The 15227-nt window shown below is 41.6% G+C and overlaps 1 protein-coding gene across 1 annotated transcript; it reads left to right on the top strand.

Moving 5' to 3' along the window:
• Positions 1-200: 200 nt before the first annotated feature.
• On the top strand, positions 201-14690 carry gal3st2 (galactose-3-O-sulfotransferase 2). Its single transcript, XM_030067508.1, has 4 exons — positions 201-262; positions 11261-11371; positions 12075-12840; positions 13689-14690. The coding sequence occupies exons 1-4, from the start codon at positions 201-203 to the stop codon at positions 14688-14690; spliced, it is 1941 nt and encodes a 646-aa protein (XP_029923368.1).
• The last annotated feature ends 537 nt before the right edge of the window (positions 14691-15227 follow it).

Below are 15227 nucleotides of genomic sequence, written 5' to 3' on the forward strand. Positions count from 1 at the left end.
ATGATTCAACTGGGAAAGTTTCAGTTAGAAAGGCCCAAATGGCCACTAACATTGCTTTTGGGAAAATTAGTGGGATTTTTACTTCGGTTACAAAGCAAGAGATCTAATCTAATGTAATCTAATTTGTGTGGTTGAAGCAGTGAAAGCGAGAGAAATAAATAAAGTGTGAAAAAATTGTGACTGGTTTTAACTGGGAAAAGATGCAAGCTCCACGCAGAAAAGGCCGTGGCTGTCTAGGCATCAAACCCATGAGCTTCTTGCTGTGAGGCAACAGTGCAAGCAGCACCACGGTGTGTGTGTGTGCGTGTGTGTGTGTGTGTGTGGGTGTTTCCACCAGGAGCTCCGGTTTCCTGGTGCACTGAGAGGAAATCAGAGCTTCTGGCTCCATCACCCTGCAACCCTAATTAGGGTAAGCTGTGTGAAAGGGAATGAGCGAATGAATTTAAATGGAGAGGGAAAATACATGGCAAAAATTCCCACTAAGGAGGAAAAAGTAGATGAGATGATCTCAGGTGGCTGTGGCCAGATTGTGATTTTCCGTCTTGCTCTCCTGAATCGAGTGAACCTTGTTTCGTGTTGCTGCTTGTGTTAATCCAGAGATATGACCTCTTTAATAAAAAGTAAAAATGCTTTCATTTTCAGTGAAGTTCGGTGTAGAAGCTGTAGAAACTCTGTTAGTGCCGGGCGTGAAAGCATGCGAATGGATGCCGAGGCTGACGCAACTCTGTACAGGAACATCACAGAGACCTGGTTCCTCTTGTGCTGCAGGGAAGAACATGAGCAGGAAACTTCGGCTTAGGAATCCCTGGGTGGGTGCTTGTAAATCACAGATTACCAACAGCCAAAAAGTGATTAGAATCAGAATCTGAAATGCTTTATTGATCCCTGAGGGGATGTTGGGTCAGTTGCAGCTGCTCAGTATGTCTCAATATGTGCATTAACCCTACAACATATTACAAAAATCAATACAGATGTAAGGCTGGGTTACTGGATTGCATTCATGGTTAGACCTCTAGCAAGGCCCCGCCCTCCCGAACACAAACTAACCAATCGTAGCTCAGCAACAGTTGCCTTTGGACAAACTGCTGCTGCTCATAAATGGAGTTTATACCAACAACAAATAGTTTAAGAGACGCTGTAAAAGTTTTATAGGAGGGCTGTCAGCATGTAATACCACCAACCTCCTCCACACACACACACACACACACACACACACACACACACACACACTCTTTAGACTCCTTACACACACCTCCACATTATCATTTCTATTTTATTAGGCTATTACCCAGACTCAATAATATTATGTAACGTGTCGGGACAGTCATGTTCTCTTCTCTTTTAATGTTTTACTTTTCTCCTCATTTTATTTAATTGTGTCAGTGGTTCATTTTGTTTGCATCACTTTATTTTTAAATGCCCTGTAATTTCAGCTTGCTGTGAAAAAAACAAATATGCCGGCCTCATGTGCACCCAACTATCACCTTACCACCAGCGGCCCTGCACCTCACACAGCTCTCCCTTTGTTGCTGTTCAATTCTGTTGAGAAATTCCTGATTCTCACTGATTGAAAAAAAAAATCTTGGCAACTGAGAAAACAACTGAGAATAGGTTACCTCAAAGTAGGGCTAAGCAAATCGGATTTCATTTCCAATTGTGATTTTGGCTTCCGACGATTCTGAAAATGAGATTATTGAGGTAAAACAGTTATTACACTGCGCTCTGTTGTGCTGTGGCACATTGAAATGACAAGCTCAGTAATTGTGCTGAATACCTGTGATCTCAGTATTGACCTTAATAACTGTGATTAGGTTTTTTTTTTTTTTTTTTTTTTTTCCCACAATCGAGCAGCTCTGCTTCAAAGAGATAACGGTAAACAGTCGGCTGCTGCTCAGTGGTGGTCAGCCTGTGTTTCAAACCCATCTGCGACTCATCAGGGAGGAACCAGGCTCTTCTGGCTGCGGGCCTGAAGCTGCAGCTCCGTCTCTGTGTTTAAGGACCTCACCAGTGAGTCTGCATGTTAGGCATGATACTGTATCTACTAAATGCATGCATCCTTCCCCAAAGCAACTAGTCGCATTTTAGACCACCAGTATAATTTTACAACCTTTAATCCAGCCGCCGGTTTCCATTCATTCCGCCACGATTTTAGTCTCAGAACCCGTGGGCTATTTTGCGTTTTCCGGTATATTTTGGGTTTTCTGGTGTAGCTGCTGGCCGGCCACTTCCATTTCGGCCATGCATTTCTGTTTCCGTGTCTTTTATTACATATCAATCATATCAATATCTGTAGATATTCACCAAAATGTCAATTGATATGTAATTTTCATATCAACAAGGTCAGCTGAATATCAGTAAGTCCAACATGATATTTCAACAACATGTCTGCAAAGGGTTTTTATGGATTCCACTGGAATTATGGACAAGATATGCCCGACCAATCATAACTCTAACCAGCTCATATTGCTGGTGTTGTTTTGTTGTTTGTTTTTTGTTTTGTTTTGTTTTTGTGGCTGACCACCCCAACAACCCTAACCCTAACCCAGCCAATACACACTACCACACAACGTGAGCAGATTTGTCAATATGTTGTTAAAATATAATTTATGTGGCTGTTAATATTCTCCTGACCTCTTGTTGACATTTAACTGAAATGGCAATTCATATTCTGATGAACATCTACCCAAAGAAAGTGTGACTCAATATTTTTTTAATACAAGAAAATTAAATTGTCCTTAATTTCCAGTAATGGCTGAATACACATAAGCCATTAGTTTGAGTGCTCACTACTTTTACTGTGTGTTTGCGAGGACTGGTTGTGTGTGCTGGCATTGTGTGTGTGTGTGTGTGTGTGTGTGTGTGTGTGTTGTGGAGGGTGGGGGGCCCTGAAAAGCTCAGGCCCAGGAGCCCGTCCTTGGGATCTGTCTATGCCATAAATTAACAAGTCACATTTAAAAGTAAAATGTCCAAGCAGCGATATCTCAGGAGATGAGAAACTCCTGGTGACTGTGTGTTGGCACACACTCCGTAAAAATGCTGCCAGGGGTTTAAAGTCAGCCCAGACCTCCCTCCATGCCAAACTTTGCAGTCAATCTGCTATGTAAGCTCTCTAAAAAGGGCAAAAATGACCAAATTTGTCATCTTTAAAGGAAAAATAACCAGCCAACAGCTGTTTTTACCAGTGTTTTAAATATTTCAGGAGGGATTCATTATTTAAATAATGCAATATTGACTCAATGGAAAAAATACCACCAGTCCAAATCAGTGTCTGGTGGCTTACTTCCCTCAGTTCCAACCTGATATCCTATCTGAGTTTGCGGCCAGTGTGACACGGTTAACTATCAGCATCAGATTACAGGCTGGTGACTGCGATCAGACAGCCTCTGTGCTGTAACAGCAGGCCGGGTCATCCTGTGGATGTGGATTTGAGTTGTTACCTTGAAGCATGTGCAAGGCTGTGTAAGTCAACATGCCTGTTTCCAAAGTTTGCTTTGGAAAACAACGCAAATCACCACTAGTCTGTCAGAATGAGAGCGTCACTGTTTCCTCCATGTAATCTAAAGCTGCTCAGTTATGTCATAAAATAGAGCAAATCACTCATCCACAGTGCCGATGCTGAAGGGTTGATTTTCATCAGTCAGACAACAGGTTGTGTATTTTTCTTGGATAGCTGCTCTAGAGTGTAGATACCTGACCTGGGCATGTCGGGACCTGATGGGTTCGGACAGACATTTAGTAAAAAACGATAGACCGTCTGTTCTGGGCATCTTCCTGTATAGTGCTGGAGTTTACATGACGACGCTGAAGGCAACATGTAGGTTGTTTCAGGCAGTAAATATAACCTAGCAATGGAGGACAAGCCAAATTTTGGGCTCGGGTCGGGTTCAGACAAAAAAAGAATGTCTGTCGGGTTCGGGTTGGTCTGAGTTACTGTGCTCCCGTCTTGGGTCCAGGTTAGACAAAAATATCCCACCTGAGTCGCACTCTCAGCTGGTCCCCCGTACCGACGTGATACTGCATCGAGATATTCCCAGCAGCTACGTCTGTAACTGTAGTGCTCGGTAAACATCGGATACGTGTCGGTCCCACAGAATCAACCAGCACGGCTTCTTTCTAGAACTGCGTTTTTGTTCTGTTCAACAATCATACAAGCTTGTTTATATGTATATTAACCCTCGCTGCATGGTGCTGCCATATGTCAACAATTATTTTTTGCTATACATCTCCTTTCACCAAACCAAGCAATATAAAATACACATTTCACTGTTTAGCTGTGTCTTACTTTGGGAAGAGATTAGCACAAAAGTTAAGTATATACATTTTGTAGAGTTTTAAATTTCACTCTTAAGTTTTTTTCACCTCATGCTGTGTGAAGGTTTCCCACCAGCAACTGTACAGACAACAGAGATATAATTTTGATAAACAGGGTTAATCTGTGGTGACACCTTGCTTGGAGAAACCTTGCTCAGTGCAGCTTTAACAGCTGTAATTGCAGTCCGCTGTGCAGGGTCCATGTCCTCCTTAGCCCTCGTAGCAATGCCTCAGTGTTTAGTTTAGATCTTAGATGTGAATTCTGCGCTCAGGTTCACCTTGCCCTGAAGGATATCACTTTCCGGGGAGAGATTAGAAGCTGCGCACCACACAGAGTTGGTCCTGAGCGAGCTGGAACGACAAACTGATCTCCAGATAGGGCGGCTGACTGCCTGTGCGTTTGACCCAGCTGCAGCCCACTGCTGGCTTCAGCACAGGGATACCTGGAATTCTTTTAAAGGCAGCGGTACCAACCTGAAGCTCCTCCTTAACGGAGACATAGAGGGCAAAAGTTCATTTGTGTTTGTGTGTGAGCGCAGCCAAAGAAGGCCTTGAGCAAGAGCTGAACAGGCTCCAGATGTTTCAGTAGCCTTGAAAAATCTGAGGCATTTTGTTAAACTGTTGCAGGAACATGCAGCGTCAGCTTAGAGATCCACTGATCATTTGCGCTTCAGAATACCCCCCAGAGTAGAGTGCAGATCGGGCCACATGTTTTTGTCTGGACCCGACCCGAGCCCGAGATTTTGCTTGTCCTCCATCGGTAGGTTGTATTTACCACCTGAAACAGCCTACGTGCTGCCTTCAGCGTCCTCACTTAAACTCCAGCAGTGTACAGGAAGTCCCAGCGGTCCCAATGGGCTCGGCTCGGGTACCCACCCTCCAGTCCAGGGACACTCAGAGCTCCTGCTGGGTCTTACAGAGCGCCCCCCAGCTTGACTTAATCCACTGATAATTACCACAATAGTAGGATGTGTAAGGATGAATATTATATAATTATTGTGTGTGTAGGTGTGTGTGTGTGTGTAGCGACAGTTTTATCAGTGTGTTGGACTGTGTTTAATGTAGTGGGAGCAGCAGTTGTAATTATATTTGTCTGCAGCGGCCATGTGAGGTACCAAGGTTTACACTCAGTGTGAGTCTGGCCACAGGAGCAACAGCAGCCTGATTTGAATAGAATAGAATAGAATAGAATAGAATAGAATAGAACAGAATAGAACAGAATAGAACAGATTGTACCACAAAAACGCCTGTGGCAGAGGCAGCGGTGACATATTTTTTGGGGTAGGAATCGTGTCATTGCGACATAAATTTCAGTCTGATTTTTATGGAAGCATAATGTATTCATGTAAGAAAAAAATAGTTAGAGGGCAGTAAGTTTTTTTTCCTTGAAAACTTTTCTTAGAAAAACAGGGCAGATTTTTTTCCCCTAACATGAATGCATTTCTTTTCCGTAGAATTTGACATTTCAGACAGATGTTATGACACCAGCAGGCGATAAATGTTACTTTTCATGTAATTTATTGGTAATTATAACTCTTATAACAGTGGATTAAATCATGTCTGTACTTTATTTCTTGTCACAAACAAGGGCACAAATAAAAAGAAACTATTCAAGCTGAAAAGCTCAGACTGAAAATATCCAGGTGACTTATGATAAAATGAAACTCCAAAAGTCAAGCACATTGAAATGTAGTGGTGGGAGGCGGCTGTAGTTCAAACATCATGTCTGTTCAGATAACGCCTGCTGTTCACACACACACACACACACACACACACACAACTAAAACTGCAGCTAAAACTCCCCTTTGAGCTGCTGTAACTCATGAGGCTGCAGACCCTCGCCGCAGTTTGACCGACTGAAAACACCAGCGACTGAGATTCTGTGCTGATATTCAACACTGTCTTTAAATATGAGCCGAGTGGAAGAGCCTGAGAAACAGCATGTGGACCAGCTTCAGTCATGGCTCACACACTCAGGTTCATTTTGCAAAATGAAAAGTTTTATTGCAATACACTGTGAACTCTCTGAAACCCACGTGGGATTCCCGTCATTTCTCTCAAGAATATTTAAAAATCGTTGCTTTGTCCAAGTTTTCACAGTCTCATCTAAAAGAGCATACGCAATCGAGCACTGCATATATTTGCATTTTTCATCCCCAATTTCCGAGGCAAAAGTAGCAATTTTTATAGTTTTTTGGTTTTTAGAATATTTTTCATGTTTTTATTATACAAGGCTTTCATATGTTTTAAGAACGTTTTTTAATATTTCATTTTTAACATTTCTTTCTTTTTTCTTTTGTACTGCAAAAAAGTTTTTTTTTTTTTGTTTTTTTTTTATTTTGCTCTACTTTACTTTTTTTCCTCCCTCCTTGGTCCACTCAGAATCAACTCGCAGTCCACTTTTGGACCGCCAACCACCAGTTGAGAGCCACTGATTTAGACCATTACGGAACAGTAAAGCTCTCCTTTGAAAGCTCCAGACGGCAGCTAAGGCAGGCTGCTTTGTAGGTTTTTACAGATCTGAAAAGAAAAGAAAAAAAAAAAGGAGCTTCCGCTTTCTTAAGATTTCAGCTTCATCAGGTGTTTAAAAAAGAAAGACAGAAAGAAAGAAGATGCCATCTTGAAAAGAAAGTTAACAAGACACATCTACCTCCTCCAATCAAACTGCAACACATCGCCGCCATTCATTAATTCATTAATTCATTAATTAAGCCTGCAGGTCGTTACGTCACTGCATGAACACACAGACGTTGTTTCTGCTGTGTTGAAGTAGTTTCATCAAACACACACACACACCCGACTGTATAATGAGGCTTTGAGCAAACTATAGTTGATCAGAAAATCCAGTCATAAATTCACCAAAGCCTCACACTCACAGCACACACACACACACACACTGTCCAACATGCACACACATCAGCCACGCTTAATTTGCACACAGTAATGCGTCAGCAATCACTCAGGACTGCAGTGCAGCTTTATGACTGATGCAGCACCAAACACAAGTCACATCATCATGAGAAGCCCAACACAGCCCAACTGTGCAGCCAAAAGGCCAAAATCCACCTCTCCCACACATAATGCACGCATAAGCACACACACACACACACACACACACACACACACACGCACACACTGACAGATCAAAGTGAGCCCTTTGCCTTACAAGTTCAAGTGCCATAAAATCTAAATGGCCATAACAATAATAATAATAATAAAAGGCAGCACCAATATCTAATAACAAAAGTTATACGACGCTGGCAGCTGAGGCCTGCATGCATCCTTCTTTCCTCTCTCGTGCTGGAAGCATGACAACATTGCAGGAAACACTCAGTAACAGCTGCAGGTCTGTTTGTACCTCCACAACTTCTTCTTTTTGGTTTTGCATGTGACAAAGTCCATGATTACAGCATTGACGTCCAGGGGCCGGACGCATAAACGCACAGAAATATGCATATGCTATTTTCTACACATAAACCAATATTTATAGAAAAGAAGGTGCGGTGAGAATGTGGACTTCACAGCATGCGTTCACAGAGTTTTGGCTGCAGGCTGGTGGAGAAGTGGGAGAAAATCACATGAAAGTGGACATTATTATAGCAACTTTATTATTTCAATGCACTAAGTGTCCTTAATATCCAATTTCATTGTGTGTGTATGATTTTGTACAAGCCTACTTACTTTTTAAAAAAAAATATTTTTATATTTATGAGTGACAATATGTCTGATGCAATGTTACACATAATACAGATACAGTGACTGTTAGGTTGATTTGTTTACAGGCACATTTTTCATCAATTATAAGTCATTGTGATGAGTTATAAACAGGCTGAGCTGTGTGTGATGACAGCGATGGCGGCTCAAGAACCTCGCAGTGCTTTTAGTCGCCGTGTCTAAAGAAATGAACGAGCAGCAACAGGAATTTGTATGGAAATGAGCTGATTAGGGGCGTGTCAGCCTTCATTAATGTCTGATTGTGGGGGTGGGCATAATGTTGGTGCACAAAGACTGAGATTTATAATACAGAAGCATGTGTAGGCATGGCTTTATAAATCTGAGGAAAGGAATGCATATGCATATTTCTGTCTTTGTGCATACACACAGTTTTAATCATAACTCTACACACAGTTTTATGCATCTGGCCGCAGGACTCTGACTCTGACACTGGTGTGAAGTGGCCGACTCTCTCTTGTCCCGCTCTCACTGTCACCAAACAGCCTGCAGACAAAGCATCACACACTCATCCTTTTGACATGACCCAGCCTGTTTGACAACCTTTGGCAGTGGACGGTGATTCGGTTGGTGTCCTTGTCACTGTTTCACTTGCTACTGGTGCTGCCGCTGGAGGCCTCTCAGCCGGCTCGGCCCCGGGGCCCGCAGCTGTTAGGAAGAACACCTGAGCTGGCCGGATGTTTCCATTCTCTCTCTGACTTTTGAGCTCCACTTTCAAACTTCTTCCCAGATGTTGTTGCAAACTTTTGAAGTAAATTTCCACTCAAGCCAGGAAAAGTGTATACCAACAGTCGAAAGAACAGCAACTCATTCACTGGACCAAAAAAAAAAAAAAAAAAAGATGGGCACATCATACACTTGCCAATCACAGAGGCTTTTATGCATTTATTTCAAGATATAACAATGACAACAATAACTAGAGTTTCCCCAAAACCTTCAGCTGAGGTTTTGTGTGTGTGAAAAACAGATTTGTGACCATTTTTTCCTAATGTGAAAGAGATCAGAGTAATTAAACCAGTAACCAAATTGCCAACAGCGAAGAGGTTGGCTATCACCAACATGACATACAGGGCGTATCGAGCAGCGTTGGCACAAATAAATCCACCTGTCTGTGTTGTTTTTTTATCGCTTTATACTTTCACCAGTTTGTACACATGCACATTTACATACACTGAGATGCATGCTTGTAAACCAGATATTTCTGTGCCTTAGTGGTGATCTAGCATGACTGACACCGGTCAAAGTTGATCAGCTGCTGATACAAACGTCCAAGTTTTAAATTGCTTCTTAAATTACTAGATTAGATTACTGGATTATTAATTATTATTTTAAATTATTATTATTAGGAAATGGCCTCATAGGGAAAATACTTTTGACACGGAAATCCATCTCTGCATCATGAGATGAGGAGTTAGATCTGAACGTCTCCTGTCCCTGCTTTTTCAGCTGGCATTAAAAGGATATTCCGTTGCTTTGCTGAACTAACAGCCTGTGATCCTAGATATTTGTTGTTTGAATACTTCTTTTTTATTTATTTCTCTATTTATTTTCAAGTTTTGTTTACAGTTTTGTGTGCACCGCAAGTCGAGAGAGTCCCATCGAGTTTTTCATATTCAAGTCAAGGATCTGAATGAATTTGCATGAACGTCATTGAATGTGACAGATAGTGCTGCTCTGAACTAACTGTCACATTCAACAGGCCTTAGAGTATCTTACTGTTTCCACAAGTGTGAGTGCAGTGTTTTGCATAGTTACACCACAGGACACTTTAAACAAATCAGTCAGACAAAAGTGTGAAAAAAGCCTTTTGTGATACAGTGACACCCACACTTCACAGTGTTCAAGATAATAAACCACAAACAGTAGGTTGCTCATTTTTCTTCTTCCTATGGTCTTGTATAGAAGAATGTTTTGAATCTCTTTGACATGAAAGAGCAGGTAAACACAGGTGATACAAGTAGTGTTAATTAAGTTTTGGTTCCACTTAGGCTAAAAGGGTCCTGGTAAAAAAAAAAAAAAAAAAAAAAAAAATGGTTTGCTTTTGTTCTGTCTGTGTGACGACGGGGATGAAAAGTGTTGAAGTATGAAGGAATTTAATTTTATTACAGTGTCTTACTGTTACCCAGCCTCTCACTGGCTTATGAGACACTAACCAAATAAACCAATACAAATGGGAGTGTGGTATCACATCGTACACATTGGTATCCAGATTAAATCGAGTACACCATGTGCGAAAGCAAATCAATATTTTATACAACCATTGTCATCAGATATAATAATCACAATAGTACTATCACACAATACTGCCATATTTACACTACATAATGACAGTTAAACAAAAAATCACCAGAATCTTGCCTTCTTTTCCAAGCTTTAGAAATAACATTTACAAGTTTTAATATTTTGCTTTTCAATATTAATTGCATTATTTTTATTGCCCTCAGCAGTGCTCATAGCTGATTGTCTGAATCATGAGTGGGAAATCAATCATTTACAGGTGACACCTTCAGCTGACGGCGATGGAGCTGGAGTTTACAGATTTAATGATTATAACACCTGTGTTATAATAGTTGGACGCACCAGCACGGCTTTGTGGTTGCTTTGGTTTTTATTACATAATCAGCAATCTAGTTTTTTATTATCGATACGTGGTCACCGTATAGACCGCTGGTTTTCAAAGTGGGGTCCTTGAAAATTAGCAACCTTTTAACAAAGTTTATAATGTTCAGTTTGTGTTGACATTGAGGAGAATGTGTCAGTTTAATTCTATGTTTATTACTGAGGTTGTAGTTTGCAGAGGTCTTGTACTGGACTGCATTATACTGAGAGGTGTTTCTAATTTTTTGTCCTCCCTTATTTATATACAATGAGGGGGACAGAATATTGGATACAGCTCTCAATAAAATGCAGTCCAGTCCAACAGCAGCACTATGAGCTCAATGCCAAACATAGAAGTGAATGAACACCTCTGTTACTGTGACAACAAGAAAAGCTGAGCATTATAGGCAGCAGGAAAGGAAACTTTACGGCACGACAGTTGGATTGGACTGGATATTATACCTAATAAAGTGGCTTCTGAGTGGATATTTAAACCTTATGTCAAGGAATGCATTTAGTACTTACACAAACCAAAGTATGTCTCAATGTGAGAACAGGGAAAAATTACTTCAAGACTTCTGCAGACCTCATGTGTGTCTGTGTTGTGCGCCCCCTGCAGGTGTGTGAGGAGAGCACTGTGCAGCCAGCGCCGCTCCCTGTGGATGCTGCTCATGCTTCTCACCGTGATCTGCGTCGCCATTCAGATCCTGGGAGCTTTCCGCCAGGCCAGGTCGACTAACACGGTCACACATCCCACCAGCTTACTTGTTGTTTTACTATTTTTACAGCAGCCAACATGCCAGACAAGAAGTCAGTTTAAAAAATATCAATGCTAAAACAAACTAAAATAAATGAAACGGACATCAACATGTAGTAAAAGGTGTTAATATAATGTACAATTTACAAACTAATAATCACTAGTTAATGTAATTATGTTTTTCAATTATTACATTAATTTATTATGTTACCTGGTTTTTATCACAATTTATGTCATTATTACATTATGTTACAGTCAGTGCATTATCCTTTGTTGTGCATTAGTAGAATTTGCAGTGGATGGTGCACAAGAAAATCATCATCTCTTCAAATTATTCTCTTTTCATTTTACCCCCTGCCAATGAATATACACAAGAAACACAATTTCCTTTTTAATTAAGATGACTGAGGCCAGTGTAGCGTCTTATTTGAATGTTTATACATACATCCAGTAACATATAGGGGAATATTTCTGGCTATATTTTTTAATAGAAGTTTTAAAAAGTGAACATGCAATTCATGGGTCTGGAACCAGATATTACTATTGCCAGACGAGGAAATGTCCAATGGTGATTCAACATGAATTAATTGTGCTCACTGGTAATGTATGCTATGACATGGTGTTATATTGTAGTATATCACACTGACTTTGTGTACAACTTTGTGTGTCCTCCCAGGAGCGACAAACCAATTGGAGTCCTGAATCTGAGGTTCAGTGCTGAAAGCCAGCATTCACTCTCCACTGGGCACACCGCCTTGGAAACCCTCCACACTAATCCGGCACTCGAGATAAAGCAGGAAGTGAGGTCATCGGGCAAGGAAGGACTGGCAGAACATTACCACCGAAATGTGTCGGAGAGAGGAGCGGAGGGATCAGAGGAGTATCCCAAGCCTTCAGATGATTTCTTTTCCAAACATTTTGATAAAACTTTCAACTTCATAAACTCTCGGACAGCGGGAATTAAAGTTTCACCTGGAAAGTTAGTTCAACCCAAAGACCCAGCGGTCAGAAACAAGCAGAGCCTGGCAATTTCTAGTTTGCCTACACGAGTCAGTGCAGATAGCAGGAGCCATGACCTCCCTCAGTCCTACAGCAGCCAGCGAGGGCTGATTTCAGTCGGCGATCAGAGGAAGACGAACACAGCAACCCCACCTGGCTCGTCCGAGGTCCACCTCAGCGGCATCCACGAGAGGAACGGCTCCTGCAAACCAAAGAGTCACATCGTGTTCCTGAAGACACACAAAACAGCCAGCAGCACCATCCTGAACATCCTCTATCGCTACGGTGACAGCAGGAACTTGACCTTTGCCCTCCCGCTGAACAAACACAGCCAGTTGTTTTATCCATTCTACTTCGCTTCCCACTTTGTGGAAGGTGTCAGCAGCAGAAGTGGAAAGCACTTCCACATCATGTGCAACCACATGAGGTTTCGAAAATCTGAGGTGAGCTGAACTCAAAAACAACAAACAAAACTGAAACAAACAAACAAAAAAAAATACTCAAACTGTTTTTCTGTCGCCATGCCTGTTTTTCACTGAACGGATGGAGTTACTGAGCGTTTGTAGCACTGGCACAAACGCTCCTGCCATTTGGATATTGCTTTATATTTTACCCTGACCAATTTGCATTTGATATCTTAAGATTAAATTGAACTATAAGAAAATCACCAAAAATTGATCACAAAATCACAAATTTGAAAATAAATAGCATGAAAACTCCCCACACCAACTGCCACAAAATTATCGAAAACAAATAAAATAAAATAAAATAAAATTACAAAAAAAATTAAATTATTCCCAAGATTTGTAAGTTACCAAAACCTTAATGGAAAGAAAAAAAAAAGATAGGTATAACAGCAGGTGAACTATGTAACTAACTGGACTCTTAACAATTTGTAGGTGGAATAAAGTGCAGGGGACAGGTCTGGCACCTGTCCCCTTTATATTTATATTATATTAGAGAAGAAAAAGAAAGAGAATTAGAGATATAAAGATATTTTATAACTTTATATTTCATATGGTACTGGTTCCAGTTTACACACTGTGAAACTTGTGTCAACAGTTAGACTGTGGTTTACTCGTCTCTACTCATCTCAAGAATTAATTCTCCTTATGTTGAACATGTTGAACAGCAGTTAATATATCTACTGGAAAAACATGAACAATCCAGAAAAATGTTGTGCTCTTCCTGGAAAATTTTTCAGAATTTCAGCCACAGTTAAAGAGAACTTGGTATTTTCAGCACACATCACTTCAAAAATCATTTCATTTCTTCCCTCTCTCTGTCCCAGGTGGCTAAAGTGATGCCTGAGGATGCCTTCTACTTTTCAATCCTGCGGCACCCTGTGGCCATGATGGAGTCTATCTTCATTTATTACAAGAGCATCCCAGCCTTCCACAAGGTCCGCAGCCTGGACGACTTCCTCAACAACGGCTGGCAAGGCTACAACTCGTCGCTGACCAACAACCACTACGCTCACAACATCCTGGCCTTTGACTTCGGTTTTGACAACAGTGTGGTGGCCAGTGCTGAGGACCTGGAGGAGAGAGCCAGCATGGCCATTGCAGCCATCGAACGGGACTTCCACCTCGTTCTTATCTCTGAATACTTTGATGAGTCGATGGTCTTGCTGAAGCACACCCTCTGCTGGTCCCTGGATGACGTGGTCTCCTTTAAGCTCAACAGCCGCAGTGAACGGACTCGTCACCCACTCCTGCCAGACACTGCAGAGAAGATTAAAGCTTGGAACGCCTTAGACTGGAGGCTCTACCTACACTTTAACGCCACCTTCTGGCACAAAGTGAATACTCTGGTGGGCCAAGAGGAGATGCAAAAGGAAGTGTCTCAGTTGAAGGAGCTACAAGCTCACCTGTCCAAAACCTGCCTGAAAGACGGCGGGGCAGTCGACCCTTCAAAGATAAAGGACGCTGGGCTGAAGCCGTTCCAGTACGGAGCAGCGGTTATCCAAGGCTATAACTTAAACCCAGGGCTGGATGAACCAACCAAAAAAAAATGTCAGAACCTTATCACTCCAGAGCTTCAGTACACAGACGCTCTGTACTCTCGGCAGTTCCCTGTACTTGCTGCTAAGCACAGAAAACAAACCAGAGTAGTTGCTTTACCTCACCAGTCGGGCTCTGCCAGAACTGGTGTGGTGAAACAGGTCAGGAGAAGGGAGGCCCAGTACAGAAGGACTGTAAGAAACAAAGACCCAAACATGAAGAACCAAAAGGCCCCCACAAGTGCCCTCTCAACACACACACCAGTGAAAATCAACAGAAGTATGCCTTGAGTTGGAACTGGAATATGATTACATGTATCGATGATTCATGGAACCATTCATTTTACATGCTGATAAAGGACCATCCCAGTGATTTTGCATGTTTAGCCTAATATCTAAAGAATGCATATACTTTACTTTGCCAAAGCAAGCATCTATCCAGCCGTTGGTTTCCATTCATTCCACGATATGAAAATGAACTTTCAGAGGCTTCCGACTTTCTTCACACCAGTATTCCATCACATTAGTTTTCCTAAAAGCAGCAGCACTGTTGTGTTTTCTTGAATTGAGGAAGACAGTCTCGCAGGATTTGCAAAATGCTTTATTGTGATGTAACATGAACTGAGGTAACATTCAAACATTCAAAATCACTGGGATGGTCCTTGAAGATGTTGTTCAGGCTAATGCTCATGTGTTTCAAAGTGCATGCATTGACATTCCTCTAGTTTTATTTAATGCCATTAACTTAAGCACAGTGATGCTAGAGCTGAACTGATGAATGATGTTCAGGGAGGGCTGCAGTCCAGATACAGCATGCTCAAACAGAGC

Source organism: Myripristis murdjan, chromosome 13, assembly GCF_902150065.1.
Source record: "Myripristis murdjan chromosome 13, fMyrMur1.1, whole genome shotgun sequence".
In the NCBI taxonomy this organism is placed as follows: Eukaryota; Metazoa; Chordata; class Actinopteri; order Holocentriformes; family Holocentridae; genus Myripristis; species Myripristis murdjan.

Excerpts from the sequence above, each read along its gene's own strand:
- gal3st2 (XM_030067508.1), top strand. The coding sequence starts at position 201 with ATGCAAGCTCCACGCAGAAAAGGCCGTGGCTGTCTAGGCATCAAACCC. Across the intron at positions 263-11,260 it reads AAACCCATGAGCTTCTTGCT|GTGTGTGAGGAGAGCACTGT; the intron begins GTGAGGCAACAG and ends CGCCCCCTGCAG. Across the intron at positions 12,841-13,688 it reads TGAGGTTTCGAAAATCTGAG|GTGGCTAAAGTGATGCCTGA; the intron begins GTGAGCTGAACT and ends TCTCTGTCCCAG.